This window comes from Vitis vinifera, chromosome 16, assembly GCF_030704535.1.
Source record: "Vitis vinifera cultivar Pinot Noir 40024 chromosome 16, ASM3070453v1".
Classification (NCBI taxonomy): Eukaryota; Viridiplantae; Streptophyta; class Magnoliopsida; order Vitales; family Vitaceae; genus Vitis; species Vitis vinifera.
Genome location: NC_081820.1, coordinates 24,143,084 through 24,155,209, shown reverse-complemented (window position 1 = coordinate 24,155,209; position 12,126 = coordinate 24,143,084). Strand labels below are relative to the sequence as shown.

The 12,126-nt window shown below is 35.9% G+C and overlaps 2 protein-coding genes across 9 annotated transcripts; both read left to right on the top strand.

Moving 5' to 3' along the window:
* Positions 1–41: 41 nt before the first annotated feature.
* Positions 42–6,281, top strand: LOC100248393 (putative pentatricopeptide repeat-containing protein At3g49142). 7 transcript variants are annotated; one of them, XM_010664318.3, is made up of 6 exons: positions 42–233; positions 319–759; positions 841–914; positions 1,258–3,609; positions 4,017–4,075; positions 5,500–6,281. In XM_010664318.3, the coding sequence occupies exon 4, from the start codon at positions 1,473–1,475 to the stop codon at positions 3,507–3,509; it is 2,037 nt and encodes a 678-aa protein (XP_010662620.1). In that variant the 5' UTR covers positions 42–233; positions 319–759; positions 841–914; positions 1,258–1,472; the 3' UTR covers positions 3,510–3,609; positions 4,017–4,075; positions 5,500–6,281. The 7 variants fall into 7 exon arrangements, with proteins under 7 accessions (XP_010662620.1, XP_059589607.1, XP_059589608.1 ...); XM_059733624.1 differs by having other exon boundaries at positions 309–759; positions 1,258–3,770; positions 3,885–4,075; XM_059733625.1 differs by lacking the exon at positions 4,017–4,075 and having other exon boundaries at positions 42–151.
* A 1,241-nt stretch (positions 6,282–7,522) lies between these two features.
* LOC100246662 (protein CURVATURE THYLAKOID 1A, chloroplastic) lies at positions 7,523–10,678 on the top strand. Of its 2 annotated transcripts, XM_002264778.5 has the most exons (5): positions 7,523–7,782; positions 9,016–9,110; positions 9,634–9,741; positions 9,840–9,911; positions 10,433–10,678. In XM_002264778.5, the coding sequence occupies exons 1-5, from the start codon at positions 7,638–7,640 to the stop codon at positions 10,496–10,498; spliced, it is 486 nt and encodes a 161-aa protein (XP_002264814.1). In that variant the 5' UTR covers positions 7,523–7,637; the 3' UTR covers positions 10,499–10,678. The 2 variants fall into 2 exon arrangements, with proteins under 2 accessions (XP_002264814.1, XP_059589710.1); XM_059733727.1 differs by having other exon boundaries at positions 7,541–7,782; positions 9,840–10,678.
* Positions 10,679–12,126: the final 1,448 nt, after the last annotated feature.

Genomic DNA, 12,126 nt, shown 5'->3' with positions numbered 1-12,126 from the left:
GCCCATTGATAGCCTTCAACTTACCGCACTTTCTCAACGTCTCTCTCTTTGCTTTTGCTGGCACACTAGAAACCCTAGTTTTCTCCTCTCTCTCGAAACGACGCCGTTTTCGAAGTGCCTCTCCAGCCCTTGAAATCCACCATTTCTAAAGGCAAGTACCAGTGATTCAGATCCGGCGCCCATCTCTATGTTTTTCCGTCTCTGTTTGGCTCCCGAGAAAACGGAGGAAACTGGTGAAATTTTTTTGAATCTTGTGTTTAGTGTTGTCTTGGTTTCTGAAAAGTGAAATAGTAACCCTGACTGAGCAGTTGACTGCAGGTTTCTTTGTTGTGCTTTGTTTTTCTCGTGTTCCGACCTGAGAATTTCGATTTGTTTTCCTTTCCTGCGGTTTCTCGGCGACCGAACGGAGGTTTAATGGAATGTGCGGTTTGTTCTCCTCTTGTAGCAATAATAATTATAATAATAATAACAATTATTCCTAAATATCACAATGAATTAAATCAAAAGGTGCAACCAATGAGATTGAACTGTGGGAAAATGGTAAACTGGTTTGTTTGGCTAGTGGACAAATGTCACAAACATGCTGAGAAGTAAAAATTACTTCTGGATGATGGATGCCCCAGCTGTTGATGCCAAATTTTTGAGGTACAACTGACACTGAGCTAGGTGTGGATTCTGGTTGGGTGTAAGATAGTACAACCCGTTATGTTGCTTGTCCAGACCAATCATCTTCTTCGTAAACACCACATGAAAATCAGGGTAAAATATCACATTACATCTCAATGCTTGAGTAAGTTTGCTAATTGATAACAAATTAACTCGAAATTTTGGAACATGTAGCACCCCATCAAGAATCAAGTTATGTGACAACTTAATAGACCCAGTGGATTTAATTTCTGCTTCACCGCCATCAGGTAATTCCACAAAATCATGATTAGTATCGAATTTATTTTGGGTCAGTGGTGACTTGGATATGTGATCTGTCGCACCACTATCCACAATCCAATATAAGGTTGAATGTGAACCATATTGAGTAGTATTGCAATTGGATGTGATTATACCTATGGTATTTGCAAAAGATTGGTTATTGCCATTCTCTCTCCAAGGCAAGGCCATGCGTTGATCATATTCCTCAGTGGTAAATGTAGTCACCCCTGTAGTTGGTTCAACTGTATTAGTTTGAATGATGTGTGCAACTAATTTCTTTGTCTTCACATTCTTGCCATGCAATTTGTGACCAACTGGAAATCCATGCAGGTAATAACAACGATCAATGAGGTGGTGGTTTCGATCACAATAGCTACAAGTTGCTTTCTTGGAGTCTCATTTTCTTGTGTTGTGGAAGGCCAACTTGTTTGAGCAACTTGTGTCATCATACCAGATTACAGTACGATTTGTTTCCCTTTGATACATATTTTCATATTTCATGAAAATTTTGTAGAAAATATTTTTAGGCCTAAACTCCAAAATTTATGACAGCAATAAATCCTCTTTACCGCCATTTCCCAGCTGTGAAACAGTTACAAACCCTGGTTTTATCAATCCAAAAACCCAAATTCACCCAACAGAATGTTGTTCTTACTGAAAACTTGTGTGGTCAAATACTGGACAAGAACCCAGACATCAAATATTTGAAAAAACTCCACTCCAAGATTTGCATTGATCATGATCTTCACTCAAACCCATCACTTGGCATCAAATTGATGAGAGCTTATGCTGTTTGTGGAGAACCCTGGTCCACTCGCCACATATTCGATGAAATTCCTAAGAAGAATGTTGTTTTCTTTAATGTTATGATAAGAAGTTATGTGAACAACCATTTGTACAGTGATGCTCTTCTTGTTTTCAAGAACATGGCCGGCCATGGGATTGATCCTGACCATTATACGTACCCTTGTGTCTTAAAAGCCTCTTCTGGGTCAGAGGATTTGTGGGTTGGTATGCAAATTCATGCTGCGGTTGTGAGAGTTGGGCTTGACTTGAATGTGTTTGTAGGGAATGGGTTAATTTCCATGTATGGGAAATGTGGTTGTTTGGTGGAGGCTTGTAGAGTTCTTGATCAAATGCCTTGTAGAGATGTTGTTTCATGGAATTCATTGGTTGCCGGTTGTGCACGGAATGGGCAATTTGATGATGCCTTAGAGGTTTGCAAAGAAATGGAGTTGTTGGGTTTGAAACCAGATGCTGGTACAATGGCTAGCCTCTTGCCTGCTGTGACTAATACATGTCTTGACAATGTTTCATTTGTTAAGGAAATGTTCATGAAGTTGGCAAATAAGAGTTTGGTTTCTTGGAATGTGATGATTGCAGTTTACATGAATAATTCTATGCCTGCTGAAGCGGTTGATATATTTTTACAGATGGAAGATCATGCGGTGGACCCTGATGCAATCAGTATTGCTAGTGTGCTTCCTGCTTGCGGGGATCTGTCAGCTCTATTGCTTGGAAGGAGGATTCATGAATACGTTGTTAGGAAGAGGCTTCAGCCAAATTTGCTATTGGAGAATGCCTTGATTGATATGTATGCCAAGTGTGGATGTTTAGAGTATGCAAGGGAAGTGTTTGATCAAATGAAGTTTCGTGATGTTGTGTCATGGACTTCAATGATCTCAGCTTATGGTATGAATGGGAAGGGCCGTGATGCTGTGTCTCTCTTCTCAAGGATGCAAGACTTGGGTCTGAATCCCGACTCCATTGCCTTTGTTTCAGTTCTCTCAGCTTGCAGCCATGCAGGATTATTGGATGAGGGCAGATACTACTTTAAATTAATGACTGAGGAGTGTAAGATAGTTCCACGGATAGAACACTTTGTTTGCATGGTAGATCTGTTAGGACGTGCAGGGCAAGTAGATGAGGCTTATGGTTTCATCAAACAGATGCCAATGGAACCCAATGAAAGAGTTTGGGGGGCTTTGTTGAGTGCTTGTAGGGTGTATTCTAACATGATAATCGGGCTTCTTGCTGCTGATCAACTTTTCCAATTATGTCCTGAGCAGTCAGGCTATTATGTCTTGTTATCCAATATTTATGCAAAGGCAGGTAGATGGGAGGATGTAACAACAGTCAGATCAATCATGAAGACTAAAGGAATCAAGAAAATGCCTGGTGTTAGCAACTTCGAGCTTGACAATCGGGTTCACACCTTTCTTGCTGGTGACCAATCACATCCACAGTCCAAGCAGATCTATGAAGAGCTAGATGTATCAGTAGGGAAGATGAAAGAAGCAGGCTATGTCCCTGAAACAGATTCTGCTCTTCATGATGTCGAAGAGGAGGATAAAGAATGCCACTTAGCAGTTCATAGTGAGAAGTTGGCTATTGCCTTTGCTATTCTAAATACTGCCCCTGGATCACCTATTAGGATTACTAAGAATCTTCGTGTTTGTGGGGATTGCCATATTGCTGCCAAGCTTATTTCCAAGATTGTTGGGCGTGAAATCACTATCAGGGATACTAATCGTTTTCACCATTTCTACAATGGTGTTTGTTCATGTGGTGATTATTGGTGAGCCAAGCCTTCAGGGAGTACTCCTCAGGTGCAGGAAATAGTCTATCCACCGGTTATATTGAAAGTTTGAAATGGAAACATCACAGAATCAGAATGCTGAGGTAAAACTAGATGATCCTTATGGTGATAAAGCTGTTGAACTAATTAAACTTCTAGTAAAGGAGCCTAAGGATTTGGCAGCAAAGCACAAAAATCTTGATGCACCCTGTGAAGCATCTGACCCTAGATCAACCAGATTGACTTCAGAAAATATAGTTAGAGAGTATCCTTATCTCCTTTTCATATCCACATAGTACACTATTGCTTTATCATTCTAATAAGCTGGAGTCAATGTTTTGCCTCCCATTGCTGTAAAATTTTCCTTAGTAAGCTCTAGAAATCAGTAGCAGATTTTGTTTAGAAGGAGATGCTTTGCTCAGGGGTTTCACTGAGTATTGAAGAATCTACAAAACAAAAGTTTGTGAAGCAAATTTGCTTGCTGTTAGAGACTATCCAGTGCCATTTGCAGGGAGGCTTTTTTGGTGATTGGAGCCTTGATAATTATGTGGGAAAGATCATAAAAAGCAGGTAAACATATCACACATATAATTAAGTTGACAAAACCTTTGCTTATGAAAGTATTAGGTCCCCATCTTAAGCCATTCAGGCATTGTCGCTGAGGATGTGGTCATTCTTCAGATATCTCTTCCTTGTAGTGTTATTGTCAGGAAGCACCTTTCTCCCAAATTGTCAGTTCTTCCTGTTCAATTTTTATTTTTATTTTTCTGTTCAAACATACATATAAAATTAAGTGCATACATGCTCATGTATACATGTACATTCTATATTTCTGAATTGATATATAGTCTTATGTTGCAAAATATGATTTACTATGTTGTAATTATCTGTTAATTGAGAAGGCAACAAAGAGTAGTGACTCTTCAATGCGATAGTCACAGACTTTGATTATCGAGAGACAAGCATTTATTCTATATATCTTACTAATCTTTTATTTGAGAATTTCCTGCGGACCCCTTCCTTGAGCTATTAGTAATCTTGTCTTATTTTATGCCAGATGTCTGTTATCATGTGCATGAACCACAATCCCCTTGAAACAATCATCACTTTTAAATTTTGATGGGTTTGAAACTTCTTATTTAGATCATTTCATGCTCTTTGCTTGTGATGTACTCACATTTTTGTGTGGGTATTTCTATTTTGCATTAATTTTTTATGAGTTTTGGAAATAGATGCAATTCAAAGCAGATAGGAACAAACAGGAGAAATAAGAGATTGACAAACACCACAGTATATTTGAAGAATACGATGGAACACAACTGACTCTGTAAAACTATTTAAATCAAATATTAGTACATTTTATGAAGAACTGTTATATGCAACAGACTCACAGGACTGTTATACTAGATCTGAGGAGAGTCAAAACCTATCACATGTTGGACATTATACTTTGCTCTTCATTGTCAACTTAACTTGCTACTAGGACTCCAATTTCTATGGGATGGGGATTTTAAGTTCAGAATGTGCAATTTCTATGCCAATTGCACATTAGGATTGCCCAGCATGGGTTGAGGAAATCCTCATTCCAGAATCGTGGAAAAAGGTGAAAATCTCTTATATTAGATCACATTTCTGTTTTGGAATCACAATTATATGCCTCATCTTGGAACCTTGTAAGGTTCACCACACTCCTGATAAGAGTCTAGCTTCTATCATGTTGAAATATCTGGGAATAAAAAAAAGAGTGAAGCTAAATTTAATTCATGGAGCACAGACAAATTATATGGATCTCCAAAATGGTGGGAAAGAGTTCTCTTAATTTATGTTTTTTATACCACGTGATTTTGAAGACAACTGATTGTTTATGCTCCCATCTTGTTCATCGCATCCTATGCAAATACATGCCTGAATATATTAATACTAGCATTCTGTTCTTACTTAAAAGAGACAAGTAGCTGTTGAACTAATTGATGTTTGAATTGCTAAAATGTCAGGTATTCTCACACTCTTGGAGATATAGTCCATAAAATCTATACTCGAATGGACTTGTTGCTGTTTGGTGATGAGGATGAATCCCCCAATCCCCTACTCAACAGTGAGGACAGCAACCAATCCTGGAGAGAGACCAGATAGAGATGAGATGGATGACAGTGAAAGAGCTAATGAACACATCTCTGCAGAAAATGGCAGCCCTAAAGATATAAGGGAGAGGAGCATGGCCACGGGTTGATTGAAACTCATTAGAGGAGAGGAAGGGCTCGGAGATTGCATCTTTCACAAACTGGGTTCCAGATTTGCAGAGAGTTTGGGCCCCCAAGCAACCAAATGCAATGAAACCTAAGTCAAGACTCCTAAAAAAAGCAATCAGAAAGGAAGGACCATCGCCCCAAAGAAACGGTCACCCCCAAGAAGTGTGATGATGCCGACCCCCAAGATCATGGGACTCAATCCAGCTCAGTCTCAAGGACTTACTTTCTGGTGACTTGATCATTGCTTGAGGCAACCCCATTAATACCCGCTTGCACATAGTTGTTCATGAAGATGATACATATATAGGCTTTATAAGTTATAACAACTAGCTTTCAGGTACATGCTTCCATGGAAGTTAACCTGGATTAGAAATTTGTACACCCTCTGTCACTCATCTGATGTAGCAATTGTCTGTAAAATGATTTTAATGTTCTACTTTTCTTTCACTTGCTAACATGAAAAACTGTTAGAATGCTAGTAACTAACAGGTTTATGATTAATTTATATCATGTGATATTTGACCTGATTTATACTTCTCTGCATTTCTTACTAAATTTAATGAAATAAATTATTCATTTCAAAAAGTAAAAATAACAGAAAAAAAAAAAAAGGAGAAAAGAAAAATTGCCCTAACAATCTATTTGTTAGTGTCAACAGGTATATATCCTGAGCAAGTATTTTAAGGTTTAAAAGCTTTTAGGAATTGTGTATAACTTATGATTTTGTTACAATGTTCAGATAGAAGAGAAAATTTATGATGTTATATTACGGATTTTTCTTAACTACGTAAGACATGTTTTAAAGGCGTGAAGGCTTCTTTATGTATATAATTAAGTTATTAAATTGATTTGTCAAAATAATTTTTAATTTTGAATTATAATATACGGACAATTATGTTTTGGTCCATATAAGTTTACTATTTAAGTTCAAAACTTAAAAACAAGTGTGAAAATTGAAAAGAAATATATAAATTTTTTATCTTTTTAGAAATGACCTTTATTGGTTATTAAAAAAAAAAAGTAGAAAAGTATTAATTTAAATTTTATTCCTTTTGTAAACCTCAATAAATTTAATATAATTTAGTGATTTGAAAAAAAATAAAACATCATTTTCCAAAAAAAATAAAAATAAATTATTATTATTATTATTATTATTATTATTTAAAAATCAAATATCTTAAAAAATATATATTTTAAAAATTGTGTATATAAAAGATAACTAAAAATATGTTAAATTTATTTTTTTTAAATGATATATTTTAAAAAATAATAATAAATTTTTAGAATAATTATTAAAAAAAATTAAAAAAAAAATTTGTTATGGTAAAAAATAATTTTAAAAGATATATTAATCTCTTCATATTTTATATTCTCCTCGTAAATTATATAATTTATAAGAATTAAAGTTTAATTTTTGGATCCGGTACAAAACACTATTGTCTGTATAATATAAATTATGTTATCAATTATTTTTAATTTATTAAATTAAATTAAATTATAACAAAGAGTACCAAAAATCAACACATGTCCAATTACATACCCTTGTGTTTGGATTTCCGATTGTCCTTGTTTAAAAGGAGAAAAAGATGGGACTAGTGGGCTTAGTCTGTGGGGTACCCTACAAAAAAACAAAAACAACTACAGGGTGTGGAGGGTAGTGTGGATTTTAGATTAGGTAACCCACCAATCAGAGTCCTCCATTTCCACGTGTCATCCAATGACTCCATTGTTGAATTTAAGAAAAAAGGGGAAAAAATCATGGATAAATAAACAAATATCAGTAATGAATGACAGAGAGGTCAACCACGTAAGGAGGAGTGGAGGACAGAGGGTTTTAGAGAGAGGAAGTAGAGAGAGAAAGAGAGAGAGAGAGAGGCATTGCCATGGCTACAGCTTACACAGCAGGAGCGTCTTCCATGGTTGCAGCCATATCAAGGCCACGCCTCCCGTCGACGTCGTTTCATCCCCGCTCTTCTCTGCCTAATCTTCCACCTCGCCCCTCTTCTCTTTCTCTCAAGCTTTTCTCAGGTACACTCGTTCTTTCTTTTTCCCTTTTGTTTTCAAGCTCTGTTTGGATGCTGAGAAAATGTAGGAAATGCAAGAAACCAACATTGCATAGTAGTTTGTTTATGTACAAGGCATCCGTTCTACTGAACTGTATATTGGTTAATTGTGGTTTGACTTGTTCTGGAATCTTTGCTCCTTCGATATCTTTAAGCTGGATTTTACAAACCCAGAAAATACGGTTGATGAATGATGTGGGTACTGGGTAATTTCAATTTTTCTAGAATGTCTGTGTATTTTGTTGATTTAAAATTGCGAATAATTTATTGGGTTTCAGCTGTAGTTCAGATAGCTATGCCCTAAAAGCTGCAGTGTACTTTTGTTGAAAATTTTGGGCTTTGTTGGATTTGCTAAAATACCAAACCCCTTCTCGAAATTGAGTACCCAATGGACCCAAGCAATATCCACGCTTGGTTTTTTGAAAGATTACTCCAAGCTATTGCGTCTATTGTAAGAAGTTAGTCAGAGAAGGGTTAGAGATTTTGGATTCTTTTTCTATATTTTGGTGAAAAGATAGCTACTTAAAGCTTTATAGATTGAGGGGTTGTTGTTGATTCTAAAGCATATCAGTTAAAATCTATTAAAGGTGGAACTTCTTTTCCAGGACTTTGATTAGTTGATCTCAGAGTTCCCTTTATCCAAATATTTTTTCCTTAAATGTGTGGGAGAAATTTTGATTTACTGAACTAGAAGCCCAATGTTGGAGTGCTGTCTCTCTTGAGAGCAGTTCAGCTACGGGGCTGGTATCTTTTTGAGGTTAAAATGAATGGGGATTTTGTAGATTTTTATATCATGTTTATGACCAATATTTGAAATCATATGTTAGATAAAACTTTGGTGAATACCATGCCAAATGGTAAATTCGGTGGAACTTAACAAATAAAAAATGATACAAATAAAGTATGATGATCTTAGTGTGAGGTGGAGGTTAATATTTTGAGTTGGGTGTGAGCATCCTGGTTCATTTGTTTTCTTTTTCGTTGGGTTTAACAATTTTTCTGGTAAATGAGGATGGCATTATGTCCTCCAGATAGGATTGAGACATGGATGACCTGGCATGCTGGTTCCATAATATACTGGAATTTCTGTTGTGATTTCCTACCATTTGTATTTTAAAAAATTTAGGAATTGTCTCATGAAGATTCATCTCTTGGAAAACCGTGTGCATAATGAATAATGATAATCTCTGTGAAACAGATTCCAACAGGTTTTCTTCGCTCCAGATCAAAGCCTCTTCAGATGAATCTGGTCCAGTTGATGCAGGAGAGTTATTCTCGGATTTGATGGAAAGGGTGGGAACCTATCATTTTCTCTCATACTTTGCATTTAGTATTTGGTCGTGAGAAATGAGTCAGAAAAATGCATGTAGTTAACTCTACCTATGGCCATTGGATTTTGGTGTCTTTACACACATATGAGACTTATCACAATGTGTAACATTGATGGGTATAAGCATTGATATCTGAATGATCACCCTTTGGTACTACATGGTTTCAACCCTTCTCGGGTTAAGCCTTTACCAGGTAACAAACCTAGGCATAAAGGTGAATCACAATTACCTTCAATTTTTCAGTAAAATGGAAGCAACACCATCCTAATTACTGTGTCTGTCCTCTGATCTATGATTACAGGATCTAGTAGGTCTTTACACTCCTAGACCGACAACAATGGCCTCTAGGTTATAGAGTGCCGAGTTTTCTTTTTTTCTTTTTTTTTTTTCAAGACTGGGATCGTGTCTGACTGCCCAAGCAATCAGTTATATATTTTTCCATTTTATTATAAGCCTCTGTCTAAATTTCCTTTACCTTTTAACAGTGGGATGCACTCGAAAACAAATCCACAGTTTTTATCTATGGAGGTGGGGCAATAGTTGCAGTTTGGCTGTCTTCCATCATTGTTAGTGCTATCAATTCGGTCCCTTTGGTAAGTGATCTTACTGTTCTTCAGTCATTTTTAATAAACAATGTGCAATTGGGTAATGAATATAAAGCTTCTGAATTAATCCGTCTTTCATTTGCCAGCTTCCAAAAGTCATGGAGTTGGTGGGACTTGGATATACTGGATGGTTTGTCTACCGATACCTTCTCTTTAAGGTAAAATCAGAAAAACCTCTCTATGAATTGACATGTCTGATATTGAAATTAGCATCTCCAGTGACTATATTATGCCACGAATGTGACTCCATAATCTAAATCAAATATGTCGTCTAAGAAACAATTGGATTGTAAGCATGATATTAAACTATCTCTGACTTCTTAGGAGGTCCAAGTTATATGAGTGTGCTTCTTTAAGCATGTTTAACCTCAATTTGTGGCATTATTTTCAATAATTCACAAATCATTACAAAATTGCTGCAACTTATCTTCTAATTATTCGTGACAGATCCATAGTGGCAGGCACTGTGAATGCTTCTTCCATGCTATTTAAACTTTAGTAAATTTTAATTACTTTCTTATCCCAAAAAAAAGGAAAAAATTCCTAATATTGCAAGTCATACTTGTTCTTAATACTTCATGGATTTATGTGTTCAATTTCCTTTTAATATTGTTTTGACATAATCTATGGTCTTATAATGCAAACTACATGTTGCTAACAATTGTGATTATTTTCCCAGTCAAGCCGAAAGGAACTGGCCACAGATATTGAAGCATTGAAGAAAAAGATTTCAGGAAGTGAATAGCCTCACCAATTGCAAGGCAATAGTATGTTTTGCATTTTGTATGATCCTTGATCCTAAAAGATATGGATATTCTAATGTTCTTCATAAGAGACACTTGGATCCTGTACTATATTCTTGTGTAGTGGTCGATGTATCAACCAGATTGTTTTTGAAAATATAATTAGCAATTCTCTTCACAAATAGCTTCAACTATGCTAGCATATCTATTGGTCCGGTCTTCGGTTTGCTCCCCAATGGTCACCAGTTCGAGTCCCCTCAAGGCCATTGGAGGTTTACCTAGTCATTAACTTCAGGGTCCCGTGGGATTAGTCAAGATGCGCGTAAGCTAGACCGGACATCCACGGATATCAAAGAAAAAAAAACTATGCTAGCATATCTACTAAGAAAATCAACTTAAACAGGTTCTTCTTGCATTTACTTATATGCTACCACAAAAGCCCTCATGCTATATGTTTGTTGTCTGGATTTAACCCCATCAGCACACAATTGTTCCTGGGTTTTGAGCATTTCGTGAAATGACTTGCTCCCTTTTGCATACAATTTGTACATTCCATATGGAGGAGTGTGTTGCAATAAATTATATCAATGTCAATCAATCATGCATTGGGTGTTTGTCCAAATGGCATCGCAATCTTGTCGAACACAATGTCATGGTATCATTGTGATATTCCATATCTGGAGAGAAATTCCTATATATGTAAAGAACCCATCTTAAGTATGTGGATGTATTTTAAAACCGTAAAAGCTAAAGTGGACAATATCTCATGTAGAGGGTTGTTACATTTCATAAATAATCTGTGATTCTCCTTCTTGCTCCTAAAATGTCAACAGGATTTTAGTAAAAAAAAATCATAAAGCTGAATAAGCTTAGCCGAAAAAAGAAACATATGGCTGATTCATCTTAGAAAATCTATCAATATTGAGAAGAAATATTTTAAATGCAACTAAATTCAAGAAATCTTTATCCACTACTTGAAATCTATTAGATATCCTTTCCACTCTACCACTATACCTAGAAAGTCTTAGATAATTATTTCAATTTCATTCTTAATTGGCCTATTCTAAATCTATAAATGGACTAACGCATGAATCCTATCATGAACTGAGAGATGATTCTGGGATGATATTTGATTGATGCATATATTGTTGCACAAATTTTGTAAAGAGACTAGGAGACTTAGAATGTATTTAATAGTGATTTTCATAATTGTTTCTAGTATTTTTAATACTTAAAAAATAAAAAATTTTAAACATTAGAAATATTAAAAACATTTTCTATAATCACTGTCAAACACATTCTTATTGTGTCTGAAGGTACAGAATGATAAACCATCGAAAATAAAATAAAATTGTTCAGAAGCAAGGAGTAAAGAAATGTGAGAAGATAGACCGGAGGCAAGAGCAAAAAAAAAACTAGAGAAGAAAACAAAAAGGTAGCAATCAGTGCACTCATGAGAACCTAGAAACAGAAACCATACATGAGGAACAAAGATGACCGGGTCTGGACCCAGTAAAGAGCAAACATTGAGTTGATGGAATGAGGGATTTTCTGGCCTGAAAATGAACTGATAAATAGGCCCGAAAGAATGAAAAGTTGAAAATTTGTGGCCAGCCTATGGTAGTGAACG

Coding starts and splice junctions, on each gene's coding strand:
- LOC100248393 (XM_059733625.1), top strand. CDS start 1,473: ATGACAGCAATAAATCCTCTTTACCGCCATTTCCCAGCTGTGAAACAG.
- LOC100246662 (XM_059733727.1), top strand. CDS start 7,638: ATGGCTACAGCTTACACAGCAGGAGCGTCTTCCATGGTTGCAGCCATA. Junction 9,111..9,633: donor TCTCGGATTTGATGGAAAGG/GTGGGAACCTAT, acceptor ACCTTTTAACAG/TGGGATGCACTCGAAAACAA. Junction 9,742..9,839: donor CTATCAATTCGGTCCCTTTG/GTAAGTGATCTT, acceptor TTCATTTGCCAG/CTTCCAAAAGTCATGGAGTT.